The sequence below is a fragment of the Stenella coeruleoalba genome, assembly GCF_951394435.1.
Source record: "Stenella coeruleoalba genome assembly, chromosome: 1".
In the NCBI taxonomy this organism is placed as follows: domain Eukaryota; kingdom Metazoa; phylum Chordata; class Mammalia; order Artiodactyla; family Delphinidae; genus Stenella; species Stenella coeruleoalba.
Genome location: NC_137169.1, coordinates 37,916,518 through 37,932,652, shown reverse-complemented (window position 1 = coordinate 37,932,652; position 16,135 = coordinate 37,916,518). Strand labels below are relative to the sequence as shown.

Here is a 16,135-nt window from a genome sequence, read left to right as displayed (position 1 = left end):
CCCGGTCCGGGAAGATCCCACATGCCGCGGAGCGGCTAGGCCCGTGAGCCATGGCCGCTGAGCCTGCGCGTCCAGAGCCTATGCTCCGCAACGGGAGAGGCCACAACAGTGAGAGGCCCGTGTACCGCAAAAAAAAAAAAAAAAAAAAATGAAATTAAAAGTTGGAATAGCTCTATATGTATCACAGAAATTGAATTTGTTATCAAAAACCTCCCCCACAAGGAAAACTCCAAGCCCGTATTATTTCACCGATGAATTCTATCAAATACTGAACAATGCTACCAATCTTACACAGATGCTTTCAGAAGACAAAGAAGGAGGAAACAATTCTAACTTCTTTTAAGAGGCCAGCATAATCCTGATACTAAATTAAAAAAAATTTATCAGAAAATTGAATAGTTATATTTTATTATATTGAGGAATTACTAATTTTAGGTGCCATAATGGTAATAAAATTGCTTATCTTTTAGAGGTACAAACTAAAACATTACAAATGAACTGGAATCTATCTAGTTTTGCTTCAAAATAATCTTGGTTAGGGGGAGAGTAGCTGAGGGAATAAATAAACCAAGATTGGCCAGAGTTGATAATTACTGAAGCTGGGTGATGGATGCATGGAAATTCATTATACTATGTTCTCTACTATTGTTTACACTCAAGATTTTTTATAATATAAAACAAAAATAACTACAAATGAGTAAAAGACATTAAATAAATAAAAGCTATAAGTTCACAACAATAATTTATTTATTTATTTTCCGTACGTGGGTCTCTCACTGTTGTGGCCTCTCCCGTTGCGGAGCACAGGCTCCGGACGCGCAGGCTCAGCAGCCATGGCTCACGGGCCCAGCCGCTCCGCGGCATGTGGGATCTTCCCGGACTGGGGCACGAACCCGTGTCGCCTGCATCGGCAGGCGGACTCTCAACCACTGCGCCACCAGGGAAGCCCCACAACAATAATTTAAAGAGAAAGTGAAACAAAACAAAATCATTAAACACCAAGTTGCTAGGACATCAACTTACTACTTTGAAAGGGATAAATAAGGGAAGAGATTTAAGCATTTATCTTGCCATCCTGGCCTGAACTTTATTTCAGGGTAACCAGATGGTCCTGGAGGATGTGAAAATGTTTTTCTGTACAAAATTAGAACTAATAAAAGAAAAAATAATAGCATTAGGAAATCATCATTTTGTAATTGCTAGTGAAATAACCAATTAATAAAATGGTCATTAATGGATGGTAAAACAATTTGGTGAAAAGTTGACAGGGAACTTTATGATGCAGGATCAGCCTGTCACCACCTGAAAATGGAAGAAGCCTGGGACCTGAAATGGGCAGTGAAGGAGAGCTGTACAACCAAGAATACCTGTGCTCCTGTGTAAGTGAAAAATAAATCTTTATTGTGTTAAATTACTGTAATATGGGGCAATTCATTATAAAGGCTGGCTTACTATTTATATATATTAAAACACATAAGTACATAATTATTTATATTTTCAAAGATACATATATATCCAAACACATACTGAACACATTAACGTGTATACCTGGGTCAGGGAGAGGAATGACAATAGGGATCAGGGATTAAAAAAAGATCAAACAAAAAGAGACTTAGTATCAACAGATGATGAGAGTTCACCCCGCTCTGAGGAGAATGGTTTAACTATTAAGGAATAAAAAGATAATAATTTAAAAGAGAGACAACTAATCTACCCTTTCTAGAGAGAGCCCAGGCTAGTTAGCTGGTAATTATCTTCTGCCTTGAGGAGGAGCACAGAATGGTCGTGGAGAGGAGGCAGTGTTGAAGATAGAGCCTGTTAGAACCCTCCACCATGTTCACCAGGGACGTCTCAGTCCTGAAAAGTTCCCTAAACTGAGAACTTCTCCCAAGTCTGACCTTCACTCTCAGCTCTCCTTGGCAGTGAAGATGCAGGAGGCATTTGCCATTCTCCAGACATGGGGCCTGGGCCTGGCTAGCTCCCCTTGGCACCATCTCTCACTCCAGGCCAAAGGAGGCTAGACAAAGCATAGAGGCTCCTTCTGGGTGTGGATGCATCCTCCTGCCCACCCTCCATCTCTGCTTGTGGAAGGCTGAATAGTGGTCCTTCCTCCAAAGATGTTCAAGTCCTAATCCCCAGAATCTGAGAATATTTTACCTTATATGGCAAAAAGGACTTGGAAGATATGGTTAAATTAGGGATCTTGAGATGGGAAGATGATCCTGGATTACCCCAGTGGGCCCAATGTAAGCACAAGGATATCTGATCACAAAGTAATCCTCCTAAGAGGAGACAGAATTAGAGAAAGATGTAAGAATGGAAGAAGAGGTCAGAGAGGAGAAATACTATGCTGCTAGCTTTGAAGATGGAGGAAGGGGCCATGAGCCAAGGAATGCAAACGGCCTCCAGAAGCTAGAAAAGGCAAATAAATGGATTGCCCCCTAGAGTCTCCAGAAGAGACTCCAGAAGAGGCCTGCCAACACCTTAACTTTTAACTTAACCCAATGAAATTGATTTCGGACTTGTGACCTCCAGAACTGTAAGATAACACATTTGTGTTGTTTTAAGCCGTTAAGTTTGTCACAGCAGCAATAGGAAATATGTACACTGGCCCTGCTGCTGGGCAGCATAACCTGTTCTCCTAGAAGCGTAAGGTCTGTGAGAGAGGGGAGTGGGGAATCAGAAAAGACTTCCTGGAAGCCCCTGCAGTCAGACTGACGTAGGTTCCTACCATAGTTCACTTATGATCTGTTAATAATGCATTGTTTACAGTGTTGCTAAGAATTAAATGGAATAATACTTTAAATTACCTATTACTACCTAATTAACCACTTTTAAAATTATAAGTCACATCTCTTCGTGGGTTTACATTCATTCCTCCATTCATTCAACAGGTATCACTGAACATCCAGTATGTGCCTGGCACCATGCACAGAGTGAGCCTGCATCCAGTGCAAGATCCAAGCATTTCTCACCTAAGCTGCCACTGAGCTTCCAGTCAGTCCAGTGCGCAAGTTCACCACCCCATCCTAAATGCAGGCTCTTACACTTGCCCATTCACATGGTCTCATCTCCTTGGTGGACTCATCCCAGCCAGCACCACCCCTTATACTCCCAGGCACTGTTTCTGCAGCTGCCAGGAGCTCTGTCATCTCTGCCTTTACCCCAAGCCCTGACAAGTCCCCAGCCCACTTGGAGGATAGTATGCTCCCTCTGATATCTTCAAGCCTCCATTTTCATCCCATTCTCTTTTGTCTCTCTGCATCTTTCTCCCTTTTCACCCTTTTCTTCTTTGAGCTCCTAAACAGGTCCTCCTCATAACCCGGAAAGGTCTAAACTAACAGGAGAGCTAAGCCTTAAACAGTCAGTCCAGAGGCAGGTAGGAGGGACCAAGAATGTGTGCTTGCCAAGGGTTCCTGGGCCTCTCTAGTAGTGAAATGGAGTCTAAGGTATTGAGACAGGATGTCCAGGCTACCTGGAGTTCCCAGGCAGCCCCACTCACCCACCTCTGCAACCCCTCAATACCCTCAGATGCCAGTCCAACTGAGCTGTAATCCCCTGACTTTGGAGCTCCCCATCTCCACAGGACCCAACTGGATTTCTTTATCTCTCATCTCCCACCCCTATCCCCTGCTTCTCACGTCCAGGTCTGGAATGTTGAATTCTGCCCCCATGATGTCTGGGCCTACTCACCCTACCTTCCCAGAAAAATAGTTGGTCCAAGATTGATCTTCCTTATATCTGTGGTCCATATTAATGCACCCTTTACCCAATCCTGGTCCAAGGGTCTCTTTCCTCAGAGCCTGTGGCTCTTTCTCTAAATATCGAGCTGCCTCTCTAGGGTGGGGTAAGAACCTATTAAAACAGGGAGAAAATTGCTTTCAGATCCTTTGGGCTTGGGTGGTGACAGGGTGGGGTGGGGAAACAGTCTGGCCAAGTGATGGAATTGTGGGTGGACAGGCAGGCAAGCGGGCGATCTGGGTTCTTTAACCTGAGCATTGTCACAGATTTACCATGGGTGACACTGGTAAAGTCTCTGCCTTCTGTAGGCCTGTCTCTCTAACCTGTCTGTGCAATGAGAGGGCTGGTCTTCTTTAAGGCTATATTTGAGCCTGAAGGTTTCACCCAGCTATTCCAGCAATGGTGCATAATGGTCACAAGAGGGCGGACAACCTCTTCAGCTCAGAAGTTTATAGATTAAATGAATAAGCAAGCTTTGAAAAGGAATACAATAGTTCCAAGTGGAAAGGTAGTTACCCATAAGTCACCACAAAATGGCAACAGAGTCAGGGTATTGGGAAAGGGTATTTGAATTCCCAGCCTAAGGGGAGGTCAGGAGCCCCAAGACCTAGAGAGGTAAGGAGAAGGCTGGTGGGCAGCAAAGAAGAGACTTACAGATATTCTTTAGAGATTTCAATCACTTTGAGAGGAGAGGAGGAAATGTATTGCCCCAAAAGGATTGGGGTGGGGGGTTGCAGAACCAGACTTGAGGAGTTTAGGGGAACTGGAGATAATCAACTTGGCTTCCGTCCCTTCCTCAGCATAGAATGAACAGTAGAGAAATTGCAGGAGTTATTCCAGGATTTGAGGAAGACTCCTCCAACTCACGAGGGCACAGCAAATAGGCAAGGCTCACCTGACATCCTTTTTTCTCCTTTTTGCCTTCCAATAATCTAGTTTCAGGGCCCAGGAAAGACAGGGACCAACATAGGGGCAGTTACCTGGGGTTCAAAGGGTTAACCTCCAATAATTCATATTCTGACATCAGCCACAGCCTTTGTCCCCACCCTCTCTCTGGGCCTGTCCCCTCCCTGAGCCCCAGGTTGGCAGGTTCCCTGAGTCCCTCCTTTGGTGTAATTCACTAGGGCCCTGGGATCCAGGCCCAGAGCCAGTGCCCTGCTCCCTCAGCAGGTCCAGGGAGTCTAAAGCTGGCTCTAAGGGAGGAAGGAAAGCAGCTTTTCCCTCCTATTCTCCCCCCTCCCAGGATGTGGGCCCTAGGACCAAAGAGCCTCTGTCTTTCTCTGCCACACCCCCCATTGTAACCTAGACAAGGGGATTCCTTGTGTCCTGGCCTCAGGCTGGCATCCTAGTAACCAAATGGTGGAAGGTCTGGGGCAGGATGGGGGCAGGGGAATCACAAGATCTGAGAAGATACCTCCCCCTTTTGGAGATTCTGGTACACCCCAAGCTTCTCCTCCCTCTGGCTCCCATCAGCGTTGGAGAGAGAAGGCTGAGGGACTCATCTGCATATAAAAGGTCTGAGGCCCAAAGTGGAAACCGAGAAGGTGTGGAGACACAAAGGCTGAACCTCCTGGCGGACAGATTTGGAGCCAGAATACAAGAATGGGGGCAACCCAGGGACAGAGTAAGACAGGGGACTGTGGCAGGGCAGGCCAAGCAGACTTTTGAGAGCTGTAGGTGGAGGCTCCTGCCAGTTTCCTCCCTAAAAGCACAGATATAGGAATGCTGGCAGCAGACAGGCGTGTGGTCAGAGAGGAAGTGAGAATCCCTAGGATAAAATGAGAACTCCCTGTTTAAATACTAAGAACCTCTCTGAGAAGAAGTACAAACATCTGACTGAGAAACCTTCCTGCGAGGAGGGTGGCATGTTCCCATTCACAAGAAGTAATGGTAGGGAGAATAAATGATATGGTCTCACTTAGCAGCAGGGGCTCAGACACCCCTATACTGACCTATCATCACTAAAAGACTGGTACAGAAAGGCTAATCCATCCTGGCAGGAAATGACATCACTCACCAGACAGGAAGGGGTGGCTCTACCAACCCCAAAGGCTTCTGGGAGGGCCAATCCATGGAGGGTTGGCCTTGAATGTCCATGACCCTCCACAATCCTCCATCTTGGCCAAGAGGGGAGCCAAGGCTGCTAGATGTTGGGTGAGGCAATTATACCCCCATCTCTTCATAAGTGATCTCGCAGGGATGCTAAACCATCAAATCCCAGTTGGGAGGAAAGGGGAAGAGATACCATCACACCTGGAGCCACAGGTCAAGCCTCTAGAGTCAATGTATCCATGAAAATAGCTCTAGGGACCCAATAATTGAAGGATAAAGGCAGAGCCTCCCCAGGGATCAGAGAGATGGTGAGGCCAGGTTTCCATGGTAACTGATTTCAATGCAGCCTCTTCCTAATCCCAGATTGAGGGAGAATAAATTTGAGGGAGACCAGGGCCTAGCGATGAAAGAGCCATAGGAGTACAAAAGGGTGGAAGAGTTGTTACAGGAAGGTCACATCATCCTGGCACTGGCCCCAGTACCAGTGGGTCTCAAAGCCCAGCTTGGTACTCTCATCCTGTGGTGGCTCAGGAGGTCCACCTTGGAGCCCCTCCCCGGGGGGCTTCCACACAGCCCTCAAGCTTCCTAGCCTGGTGGCTGTCAGGTCCACCTCAGTCCTGGCCCTCTCCCCGCCGGGTATAGCCTTTGCCCAGTCCATCTCGGGATGGGGAGCCCCGGGGGGGCCCTGTTCATCCAGCTCGCTGGGGGCCACTGTGTCCAGGAAGCTGCCAATGGAGACACTGTCCAGTCGGTCAGTGGAGCTGGTGTCTGGCAGGCTGTCCCAGCTGCCTCGCCTTGAACGGCCTGGGCTCCCGCCTGTCAGGCTATATTGGCTGCTGGTGAGGCTGCTGCAGTGGCTGGTCAATGTCCCCCGCTCCTCCAACAGCCAGCGCACTGCCTCAATGCCCTCGTTCAAGGTCACCAGCTGCTGTAGGATCTTCACATCGATGGCTCGCAGGTAAGCCTAGGGGAGTGGGAGAAGGAATCAGTTCCAGGTTCTGGGCCACGGGTTTCCGCAATGTTTCTAGAGGCCTCTACCTTGTGATCCAAACAACTATGCTTCAGTTTCAAGAAGCATGGAAATAGAATGGTTTGGAGTGTAGGCTTTAGAAGCAGAGAGACTGCTGTTTAAAATCTCAGCCCTACAACTGATTAGCTGTATGACTGTGGGCAACTTTCTTACCTTCTTTGAGCCTGGGTTTCCTTGTTTGTGAAATAGGGTTAGGTCACTCACCTCACAGGGTGGCTGGGAGAATTTTGTGATGTTTTTTAGGCACTGAGCACTGTGCCTGGTACAGAGTAAAATCTCAATAAGTGTTAAGTATTAAAATCCAATCCTACTGAGATTTGAACTTCACAGTTAGGGTATTAACTATTGAACCAGTCCAGATTCACCAGTAAGACTTAGAAGCAGTCATCCGAAGAGTAGCCTGGGGCTTCCCGCTGGTGGCGCAGTGGTTGACAGTCCACCTGCCGATGCAGGGGACACGGGTTCGTGCCCCAGTCCGGGAAGATCCCACATGCCGCGGAGTGGCTGGGCCCGTGAGCCATGGCCGCTGAGCCTGCACATCCAGAGCCTGTCTGTGCTCCGCAACGGGAGAGGCCACACAGTGAGAGGCCCGCGTATCACAAAAAAAAAAAAAAAAAAAAAATCCCCTGTTCAAAGAGTAGCCTGATAGGCAGCCAAGTGTTAATTGGGAAGTAGACTGGGCCAAAATGAGGCAGGAGCTTGGGGGGTAAAGAAGGCACTAACCTGGTCCTCCTTCAGGATGTTGGTAGCAGCTGCTGTGGAAGGGAAGGGTTGGCTAGAGCTTCAAAGAGTCAGAATCTCACTGGCTGGGAATTCGGGGCTTCCCTTTACTATACACCAGTCTCCTTGTCTGCACTGGGAGTAAGTTTGACTTACTGGGTAATCTCTAGGGTCCCTTCTAGCTCAGATGCACTGAGTTATCTTCCCCAAGTACAAGTGTGAACTTGTCGCTCCCTTGCTCAAGAACATTTTCAGGCTTTGCACTGCTCTTAGAGAATAAAATCTAAGCACTTTAGCAGCAGGTCTTCAAAAGCCTGTCATAATACAGCTCTTGCCCATCCCTCTAACTTCACCTCTAGGATATTTCTGTGGGAACCCCAGGTCCTGCCACACACAACTTTTAAAATTTCATTTTATTTAGCTTTACTTTTTTTTTTTGGCCACACTGTGCAGCATGTGGGATCCCAGCTCCCCGACCAGAGACCAAACCTGCAGCCTCTGTAGTGGAAGCATAGAGTGTCAACCACTGGACTGCCAGGGAAGTCCTAGGTTTACCTTTTTTTAAAAAAAATATTTATTTATTTGGTTGCACCAGGTCTTAGTTGCAGCAGGCAGGCTCCTTAGTTGTGGCTCATGGGCTCCTTAGTTGTGGCTTGCTGGCTCCTTAGTTGCAGCACACAGGCTCCTTAGTTGTGGCTCGCTGGCTCCTTAGTTGCGGCTTGCCAGCTCCTTAGCTGCAGCATGCAGGCTCCTTAGTTGTGGCATGCAAACTCTTAGTTGCGCCACGCATGTGGGATCTAGCTCCCTGACCAGGGATCGAACCTGGGCCCCCTGCATTGGGAGTGCAGAGTCCTATCCATTGCGCCACCAGGGAATTCCCTACCTTTACTTTTAATAAAAGTTATAGATGCACATAGATTAAAGAAGCAAACAGTTCTCAAAGATTTATTATGAAAAGTAACAGTTCCCCCATCCTAGTCCTAAATCCCACTTTCCAAAGACAGCTACTATCGCTTTTTTAGCTGTTTATTTTGGTACTTACCTTCTAATTCCCAAATAACTACTTATTGATTTTTTTTTTTTTTTCTGGTACACAGGCCTCTCACTGTTGTGGCCTCTCCCATTGTGGAGCACAGGCTCCGGACGCACAGGCTCAGCGGCCATGGCTCACGGGCCCAGCCACTCCGCAGCATGTGGGATCCTCCCGGACCGGGGCACGAACCCGTGTCCCCTGCATCGGCAGGCAGACTCCCAACCACTGCGCCACCAGGGAAGCCCTCTCTGAATGTTTTTTTAATAACTTCCTGTTTTTGTTCATGGCTGCAATATTATCTCATCTCTTTAAGGATATAATTAATGATTGTTTAAGTTCTTATCTCCCTGAATTATCTCCATTTTATTCAAGTCGCTTTTTTCTGTTTGTATAGGTCTATATAGTTAAAGGGCTTCATCAGATGTCTTACAATCTTTAGCTGCTGCTTATACTTCAGAGTGGTCTCTAAAAAGCTGATGGAAACTCTCTGTGCCTGAGGCTTGCCAGCTCTGAACCTCACTAAGGGTTATTTTGCTAGGATGTTTGATTGGGTAAGGCCTGTAGGTAGTACCTTGCGTGTGTGTGTGTGTGTGTGTGTGTGTGTGTGTGTGTGTGTTTCTTGGGTTCATCACATTCACTATATTATACCCGTCTAGAGAGTATAATGTAAGCAAAGCTGCCAATGTTCTGGGAGCCAAGTAAGGGAAAGGCTGGGAGGGGTATTACATAGCATTTAGTATATTTTAATTTAATCCCTCTTGCTCTCAAACTTTGCTTGGTGTCTCCCAACCTGGAGACCTTTGGTTCTATTATTTTTTAAATATATATTACTTGATAAATGTTTATTGAATTATTCAGGAAATAACTGCTTTAGTCACACCTACAGTGATAAGCCAGAAATCAGACCAACTTTGTACACTGAGAAAAATATAGGCACTGGAATTAAACAGACCTGGATTCAAGTTCCAGTTTTGCCATTAATGAGTCATATGAAATTGGAATATTTTTTCCCTTTAAACCATCATTTCTTCATTGTAAAAAGAGGATACTATCTAATTTAAAGGTTTATTTTCAGAAATAGAAGGAGCATTAACAGGCAGAGCATACTGCCTGACAAGTATTCACTAATCAATAAATGGTAGCTATTTGGCTTTACATATTACTATGGTTAACTTATCTACTATGGCATAAGCACAGAAAATTTTGTACCTGAAATTATTTGTGTTTTTGGAAGAACATCACAACATTTGGAAGAATATTTGTTGACTTCAGTTAAACAAATGATTATTGGGTACCTGGATTTTCTAATAATTACAAAGATAATGGAGAAACTCTCCCTGCTTAACAGAAGCTTACAGTTTCAGTAAGGAGATGTGGACATAAATAACTGAAGTACCACAGACTGCACAGACTATTAATGACACAGGATAAAAGAGATCATCTTCAATTATTTCGTGCTGGGGACAAATTTATTAACAGTGAAACCATGTAGTCCATGACCAAACTAAATGTATTAAACAAAATTTTTCTTACTAAAAATGCTTCTCCTGCTTTGTTTTCTCCCCCCTTCCTTTCCTCTTTCCTCCTTCCTTCCCTCCTTCCCTCCCTCCTTCTCTTCCTTCCTGCCTTCCAGTCTTCTTCCCTTCCCCTTCCTCCCTTCCTTCTGTTCTATTCTTTCCAAAACTTACATTTCCAGTTTTCTGCGATGATAAAGGAGTTCTGGGCACTTGGTTGCCCAGTTGGGGAGGGATTCTTAGAGTATGATTTTTTTTTTTTTAGTATTTTATTTATTTAGTTTTTGGCTGCGTCAGGTGTTAGATGTGACATGCCAGGATCTTTGCGGCGCGGGTTCTTCGTTGCAGTGTGTGGGTTTCTCTCTAGCTATGGCACGCAGGCTCCATAGCACATAGGCTCTCTAGTTGTGGTGCACGGGCTTAGTTGCCCCGCGGCATGTGGGATCTTAGTTCCCCGATCAGGGATTGAACCGGCGTCCTCTGCATTGCAAGATGGATTCTTTTTTTTTTTTTTTTAAGATGTTGGGGGAAGGAGTTTATTAATTAATTTATTTATTTTTGCTGTGTTGGGTCTTCGTTTCTGTGCAAGGGCTTTCTCTAGTTTTGGCAAGCGGGGGCCACTCTTCATCGCGGTGCGCGGGCCTCTCACTATCGCAGCCTCTCTTGTTGCAGAGCACAGGCTCCAGACGCGCAGGCTCAGTAGTTGTGGCTCATGGGCCTCGTTGCTCCGCGGCATGTGGGATCCTCCCAGACCAGGGCTCGAACCCGTGTCCCCTGCATTAGCAGGCAGATTCTCAACCACTGCGCCACCAGGGAAGCCCCGAGATGGATTCTTAACCACTGGAACACCAGGTAAGTCCCAAGTATGATGCTTTTATTAAAAAAAATAAATTTTATTTATTTATATTTGGCTGCGTTGGGTCTTCGTTGCTGCACGCAGGCTTTCTCTAGTTGCGGCTAGTCAGGGCTACTCTTCGTTGCAGTGTGCAGGCTTCTCATTGCGGTGGCTCCGCTTGTTGCAGAGCATGGTCTCTAGGCATGTAGGCTTCAGCAGTTGTGGCTCACGGGCTCTAGAGTGCAGGTTCTGTAGCTGTGGCGCACAGCCTTAGCTGCTCTGCGGCATGTCGGATCTTCCCGGATCAGATATCAAACCCGTGTCCCCTGCATTGGCAGGTGGATTCTTAACCACTCTGCCACCAGGGAAGTCCCTTTTTTTTTTTTTAAATATTTTCTTTTTTTTTAAGATTTTTTATTTGTTTATTTAATTTATTTTTGGCTGCATCAGGTCTTCAGTTGCAGCATGCGGGCTCTTCGTTGCGGCGTGCAAGCTTCTCTCTAGTTGTGGCACATGGGTTTTCTCTCTCTAGTTGTGGTGCGTGGGCTCCAGAGTGCGTGGGCTCTGTAGTTTGCAGCATGTGGGCTTTCTCGTTGAGGTGCGCGAGCTCAGTAGTCGTGGTGCGCGGGCTCAGTTGCCCCGCAGCATGTGGGATCTTAGTTCCCTGAGCAGGGATTGAACCTACATCCCCTGCATTGTAAGGCGGATTCTTTACCACTGGGCCACCAGGGAAGTCCCCTGAGTATGATTCTTTTTTTTTTTTCCCAATTTTATATCACTAATATAAATGAAAACCAGTATTTTTTTTTAATTTATTTATTTTTGGCTGCGTTAGGTCTTCGTTGCTGCACGTGGGCTTTCTCGGGTTGCGGTGAGTGGGGGCTACTCTTCGTTGTGGTGTGTGGGCTTCTCATTGTGGTGGCTTCTCTTGTTGCGGAGCACAGGTTCTAGGCGCACGGGCTCAGTAGCTGTGGCTCATGGGCCCTAGAGCACAGGCTCAGTAGTTGTGGCACACAGGCTTAGTTGCTCTGCAGCACGTGGGACCTTCCTGGACCAGGGCTCGAACCCATGTCCCCTGCATTGGCAGGCGGATTCCCAACCACTGCACCACCAGGGAAGCCCCCAAGTATGATTCTTAAACAGACATTCATCAACCCTTTTGTGTTCAGCTCTATTTGCACCCTCAGATCTAGAAATATCTGAGACCAACTCCTGAGACCTTTGAGGTGCAAAATGGGTTGCTTTTCAACTTTCCTCATTGCTGGCTTGGAATTCAGCTTTTTTCAAGTCTACTAAGTTAGTTACTACTCTTCCTTCTGCTTTCAGCTTCCAAAATTTTGTTCCTGTCATATTCTCTCCTGTTCTTGTCATAATGGCTTCACAGCTTTAAAAATAATCTTTCTACTGGCTTTTAGTGGAGTTTCAGGGGGGAATGGAGGTAAATGCATGTGTTTAATGTGCCATCTTGAACTGGAATTCCCACTGACTTTATTCAAGTCACAACTCAAATGCCACCTCCTCTAGGAAGTCTTCCCTACACTTCCTTAAGGTGGAATTAAGCCATTCAGTCATGGAACAATATTTATTGAGTGTTTCTTATAGGCATGGCATTGTGTAGATAAAGCAAGAAAAGACCATTTCTTGCCCTCAGAGAGTTCACAGTCTAGTGGGTTAAGATAAGACAATGACACAAGCACTTAAAATTCAGTGCAGAAAATGCCAGGGGATGCAAATGCTGCACAGAGAGCTGTGGGTACCTAGAGGACCATAACCAGAGTAGTAAGGAAATGCTTCCTAGAATAAAGGACATGAGCTGAGACTTGAAGGTCAAGTGGGACTTAGCCAGACAAAGCCATGGAGAGTCATTCCAACCAGAAGAAACAGCTTGTCTTCTCCAGTTCAGTTGTGCCTTTCCAGAGCACAAATCTGACCATGCCACTCTATAATGAAGACTCTTCCAGGAAGTCCTCCCTGAGTTCCAACAGCACCTGTGCCAGAGTGGCTAGTCTGTCTCTCTCTTCCTTAACCCGGACTATGAGCTCCCTGGAGCAGCAGGTCCTGCCCAGTTCGTTTATGGTGCTTAGCCTAGGATTGGGTAGGTCAGATTCAGTTCTATGATTCTCTTGTCTATACTATCCTTGGTCCCTCTGCTGGTCCCAGGGTTCAGGGGGCTGGGTTTTATCATGTTGGCGGCAAATGAATCTGAGGACCAGATTCTATAGTCCTGTGACAGTGGGATTCCCTGACTGTGAAAGCATCACTGCCCAGAATAGAAGAAAGCAAGGCTTTCTTGCCAGAAAAAGAAACAGTCATTTCACACCATCTCTTTGGAAACAGAAAGGGGATAAACAGCTCAGGAGAGATGCAGCCTCAGAGGCCACTCCAACCCAATTCTCTTCCCAGGGGGATTCAGGTTCCCCATTCTTCCCTTTAACATGTACACACCAAACCCTCTGACCAGCCCTAAGATCACAAGTATGGCTCACTCATGGCTCAATCTAAATGAAGCCCTGGGATAAAAGCCTACAGATCTCAGTCCTAGCTCCCTGGTTTTAGAATGAGATTCCCAGACTATTGTTACCCCTCTCTCCCCTCGCCCTCACCCCCAGGAGGTAGAAAAACTGAGGCCAAGAGTGTCAGGGCTCTGCTTAAGATCACAAAATTATTCAGGAGCAGGGCCAGGACTTGAACCCATGCCTTCTCTCTCCTTGCCTAAAGCTTTTTCTCAAACTGCTCTGTGGGGGTGGGTTGTCATAGCAACAGTTCTCTGGGTGGGAGGATTAAGTAGGGGAAGTTGCCATTGTTTCCCCTTCCCACAAATCCCGGGGTCTGTCTGGTTCAGTCAACTTTTGGGGAGGGAGTAGTAGGGGAGGGAGAGGCCTAGAGGCAGTGATGACCTTGGCCTCAAGGGCAGGACTGCCCCCTCCCTGCAGGAAAGCTGAGTGAGGGACAGTTGAAGGACAGTACTTAGAGGGCTTGGACTAGTTCTGCCACAAGCGGCTCCAGGGGAAACCCCCTGCCCCACCCTTGTCCCCCTGGGTGCCACCCAGTGTGTAGGGCAGAGTGCATAAAGAAACCTAAGATACCTCTGCTGAGGAGGGAGAAAGGAATGGAGTAGGAGTCCGTGGGGCACATAGGGAGCCTCTCCCTGTGCTGGACCCCAGAAGGCTCCCTCCCTTGAGTTCTTCATGGGCAGCCTCGGGCCCCAAGCCAGGCTAGGTCAGGAATGCAGAGAGACCCAATCAAAATTAAAATGTACCCCTTAAAGTTTATGAACAGGTAATCTGCACCAAAGAGAGAAAAGAGAGCCAGAGCGACTAGGCACGGCTCCCCCCAGTATGAGCTCAGGCAAGCCCCTTAACACCTGCAAGCATGTTTGCTCTGTGAAATGGGAAAATAATGACTGCTTTTCTCACTCCAGTGACATGAAAGGCATTTAATGCATCTGGCACAAAGCAGGTCTCAACGGTGAAGATGTAAAGTGTAGGCAAATCACCTGGGTTCAAAGCCTGGCTCTGCTTTTTACTTTCTGTATGACTTGGGCAGTTACTTAACCTCTCTGTGCCTCAGTTTCTTCATCTATAAAATATCACATACCTAATAAGTCTCTGTGAGGACTAAGAGAATATCTTGTAAAATGTTCAGCATGATACCTGGCACATGCACTTGGTGAAAGTTAGTTTCCAAAGCAAGACATTCTAAGTTAGCTCTTTCTGGGCCCTGAGCTAAAGTTTGTACAGTGAGGCAAAGCCAGACCCCTCCCTTAGGTGGGCACAGTTACAGCCCTGCTCTGGAGAATTTGGCAATAGCTTCCGATCTTCAAGGCCAAGTGCACATATGGCATTCAAATCCTTCCCCCAGGGAGCCTTTCCTGATTGCTTTGCCCACAAATCTCTCCTCCCAGCCTCTCAGGCTGTCAGGTAGCGCCCATGACCTCCCTCCCAAAGGCACCCCCTCCACACACACACACACACACACACACACACACACACACCTCAGCCTGGCACAGAGCTGGGCACAGTGGGGCTCCAGGAAGACCTGTTAGCTGACACACTCACTGTGGGCTCCTGGTTCTGTGCCAGAAAGTGGCTGGCAATTCCTCAGTTCCCTAGAATTGGCCACAAAGTGGTGGCAGGTGTAAATCACCCCCTTCAACAGAACCAGGGCCCTAGGGAGCCTGGGAGGCCCCAACTGCCCTTTTGGCTCTGAATCTAGACCAGCAGCAACAGGGAAGGGGTTGGGTGCCTGTTTTCTCCTCCTCTCCCCAAGGAAGTGCAGATGAGATGCAAATATCCAGTGTACTTGGGGGTTGGTAGGAAGGAGACTGAGTCTGCAGTGATGGGACCAACACGGCAGGTGCTGTTATTCTGTGTCTGCTAAGGTTCTAGGAACTTTCAAATATTTTAAGTGGGTGTGGGGGAACGTTGGGGAAAGAGGATGTTTTTAGTGGCCCTAGCCCAGGCAGTTTTCACCCAAATCTCTTCTGTGCTGAGTGTTGTGGTGGATACTGGAGCCTCTGAGGAACAAACCCTGGGCCCAGTTTGCAAGAGGAGAAAAAACTGGTTGCCCTACAATGGTGGCTGGGGGCAGAGGTGGCCCCAAAGTGAGGCGAGAGGGGGAAGATTTGTGCTGTGCTAGGTTCTCAGTGCTTCCCAATCCTCACCTCTCCCCTCCCAATTATTTGGCAAAAAAAAAAAAAAAAAAACAACTGAAAGAACCCTGAGCCTCCCACCCCAAGTGCTCAGGGCCCATCAATACTCCACTCACCCTTCCTGGGGAACGCAATTAATGGACCCCAGGGCTTAAAGATTGATCTGATAGGAATTCTGAGGACTTAGGTGGGGAATATTAACTCCCTCCTCTCCAGCCCAACTCTGGGGACGCGAGTCCATCCCTTCCGGCCCCATGCTGGAGACTCCGTGCCCCTGGCCCGTGTAGCCCACACTCACCAGCTCCATCCTCAGCGCCATGATCTTGTCCCCCAGGCTGTGGCCAGTGCTAGGCGCCCCCGGGAGCAGCAGGGCGCCAGAGGTTCCCGGCTCCCACTCGCCTCGCAGCCCGCGGAGCAGCCCTTCAGGGGTCTTCCTGCCCACCTTGCCCTCCACGTCTCGCAGGTCAGGCGTCTGGGACTCCGCAGTCCCCTCCATGCGGGCCTAAGCCTGAACAGGGTTGGGCGACCGGACGCCGGGATCCCGCTCCCAGGGGTCCTC

At 47.7% G+C, this 16,135-nt stretch overlaps 1 protein-coding gene and 1 long non-coding RNA gene across 5 annotated transcripts in view; one reads left to right on the top strand and one right to left on the bottom strand.

Annotated features, from left to right (window-relative positions):
* Positions 1 to 9,757, top strand: part of LOC307185150 — a 32,803-nt gene extending 23,046 nt beyond the window's left edge. For 3 of the 4 annotated variants that reach the window (XR_013827893.1, XR_013827894.1, XR_013827895.1), the window contains 2 exons: positions 1,286 to 1,379; positions 2,895 to 3,025. This is a non-coding gene — a long non-coding RNA (uncharacterized lncRNA). Of the gene's footprint in view, positions 1 to 1,285; positions 1,380 to 2,894; positions 3,026 to 6,679; positions 6,752 to 8,640 lie in introns of those variants that run through there. The other variant, XR_013827892.1, reaches the window with a different exon arrangement.
* Positions 6,231 to 16,127, bottom strand: LURAP1 (leucine rich adaptor protein 1). The gene is made up of 2 exons (XM_079918979.1): positions 15,875 to 16,127; positions 6,231 to 6,757 (listed from the first exon to the last, which is right to left on the bottom strand). Exons 1-2 carry the CDS (start codon positions 16,070 to 16,072, stop codon positions 6,236 to 6,238), a joined length of 720 nt encoding a protein of 239 aa, XP_079775105.1. The 5' UTR covers positions 16,073 to 16,127; the 3' UTR covers positions 6,231 to 6,235.
* Positions 16,128 to 16,135: the final 8 nt, after the last annotated feature.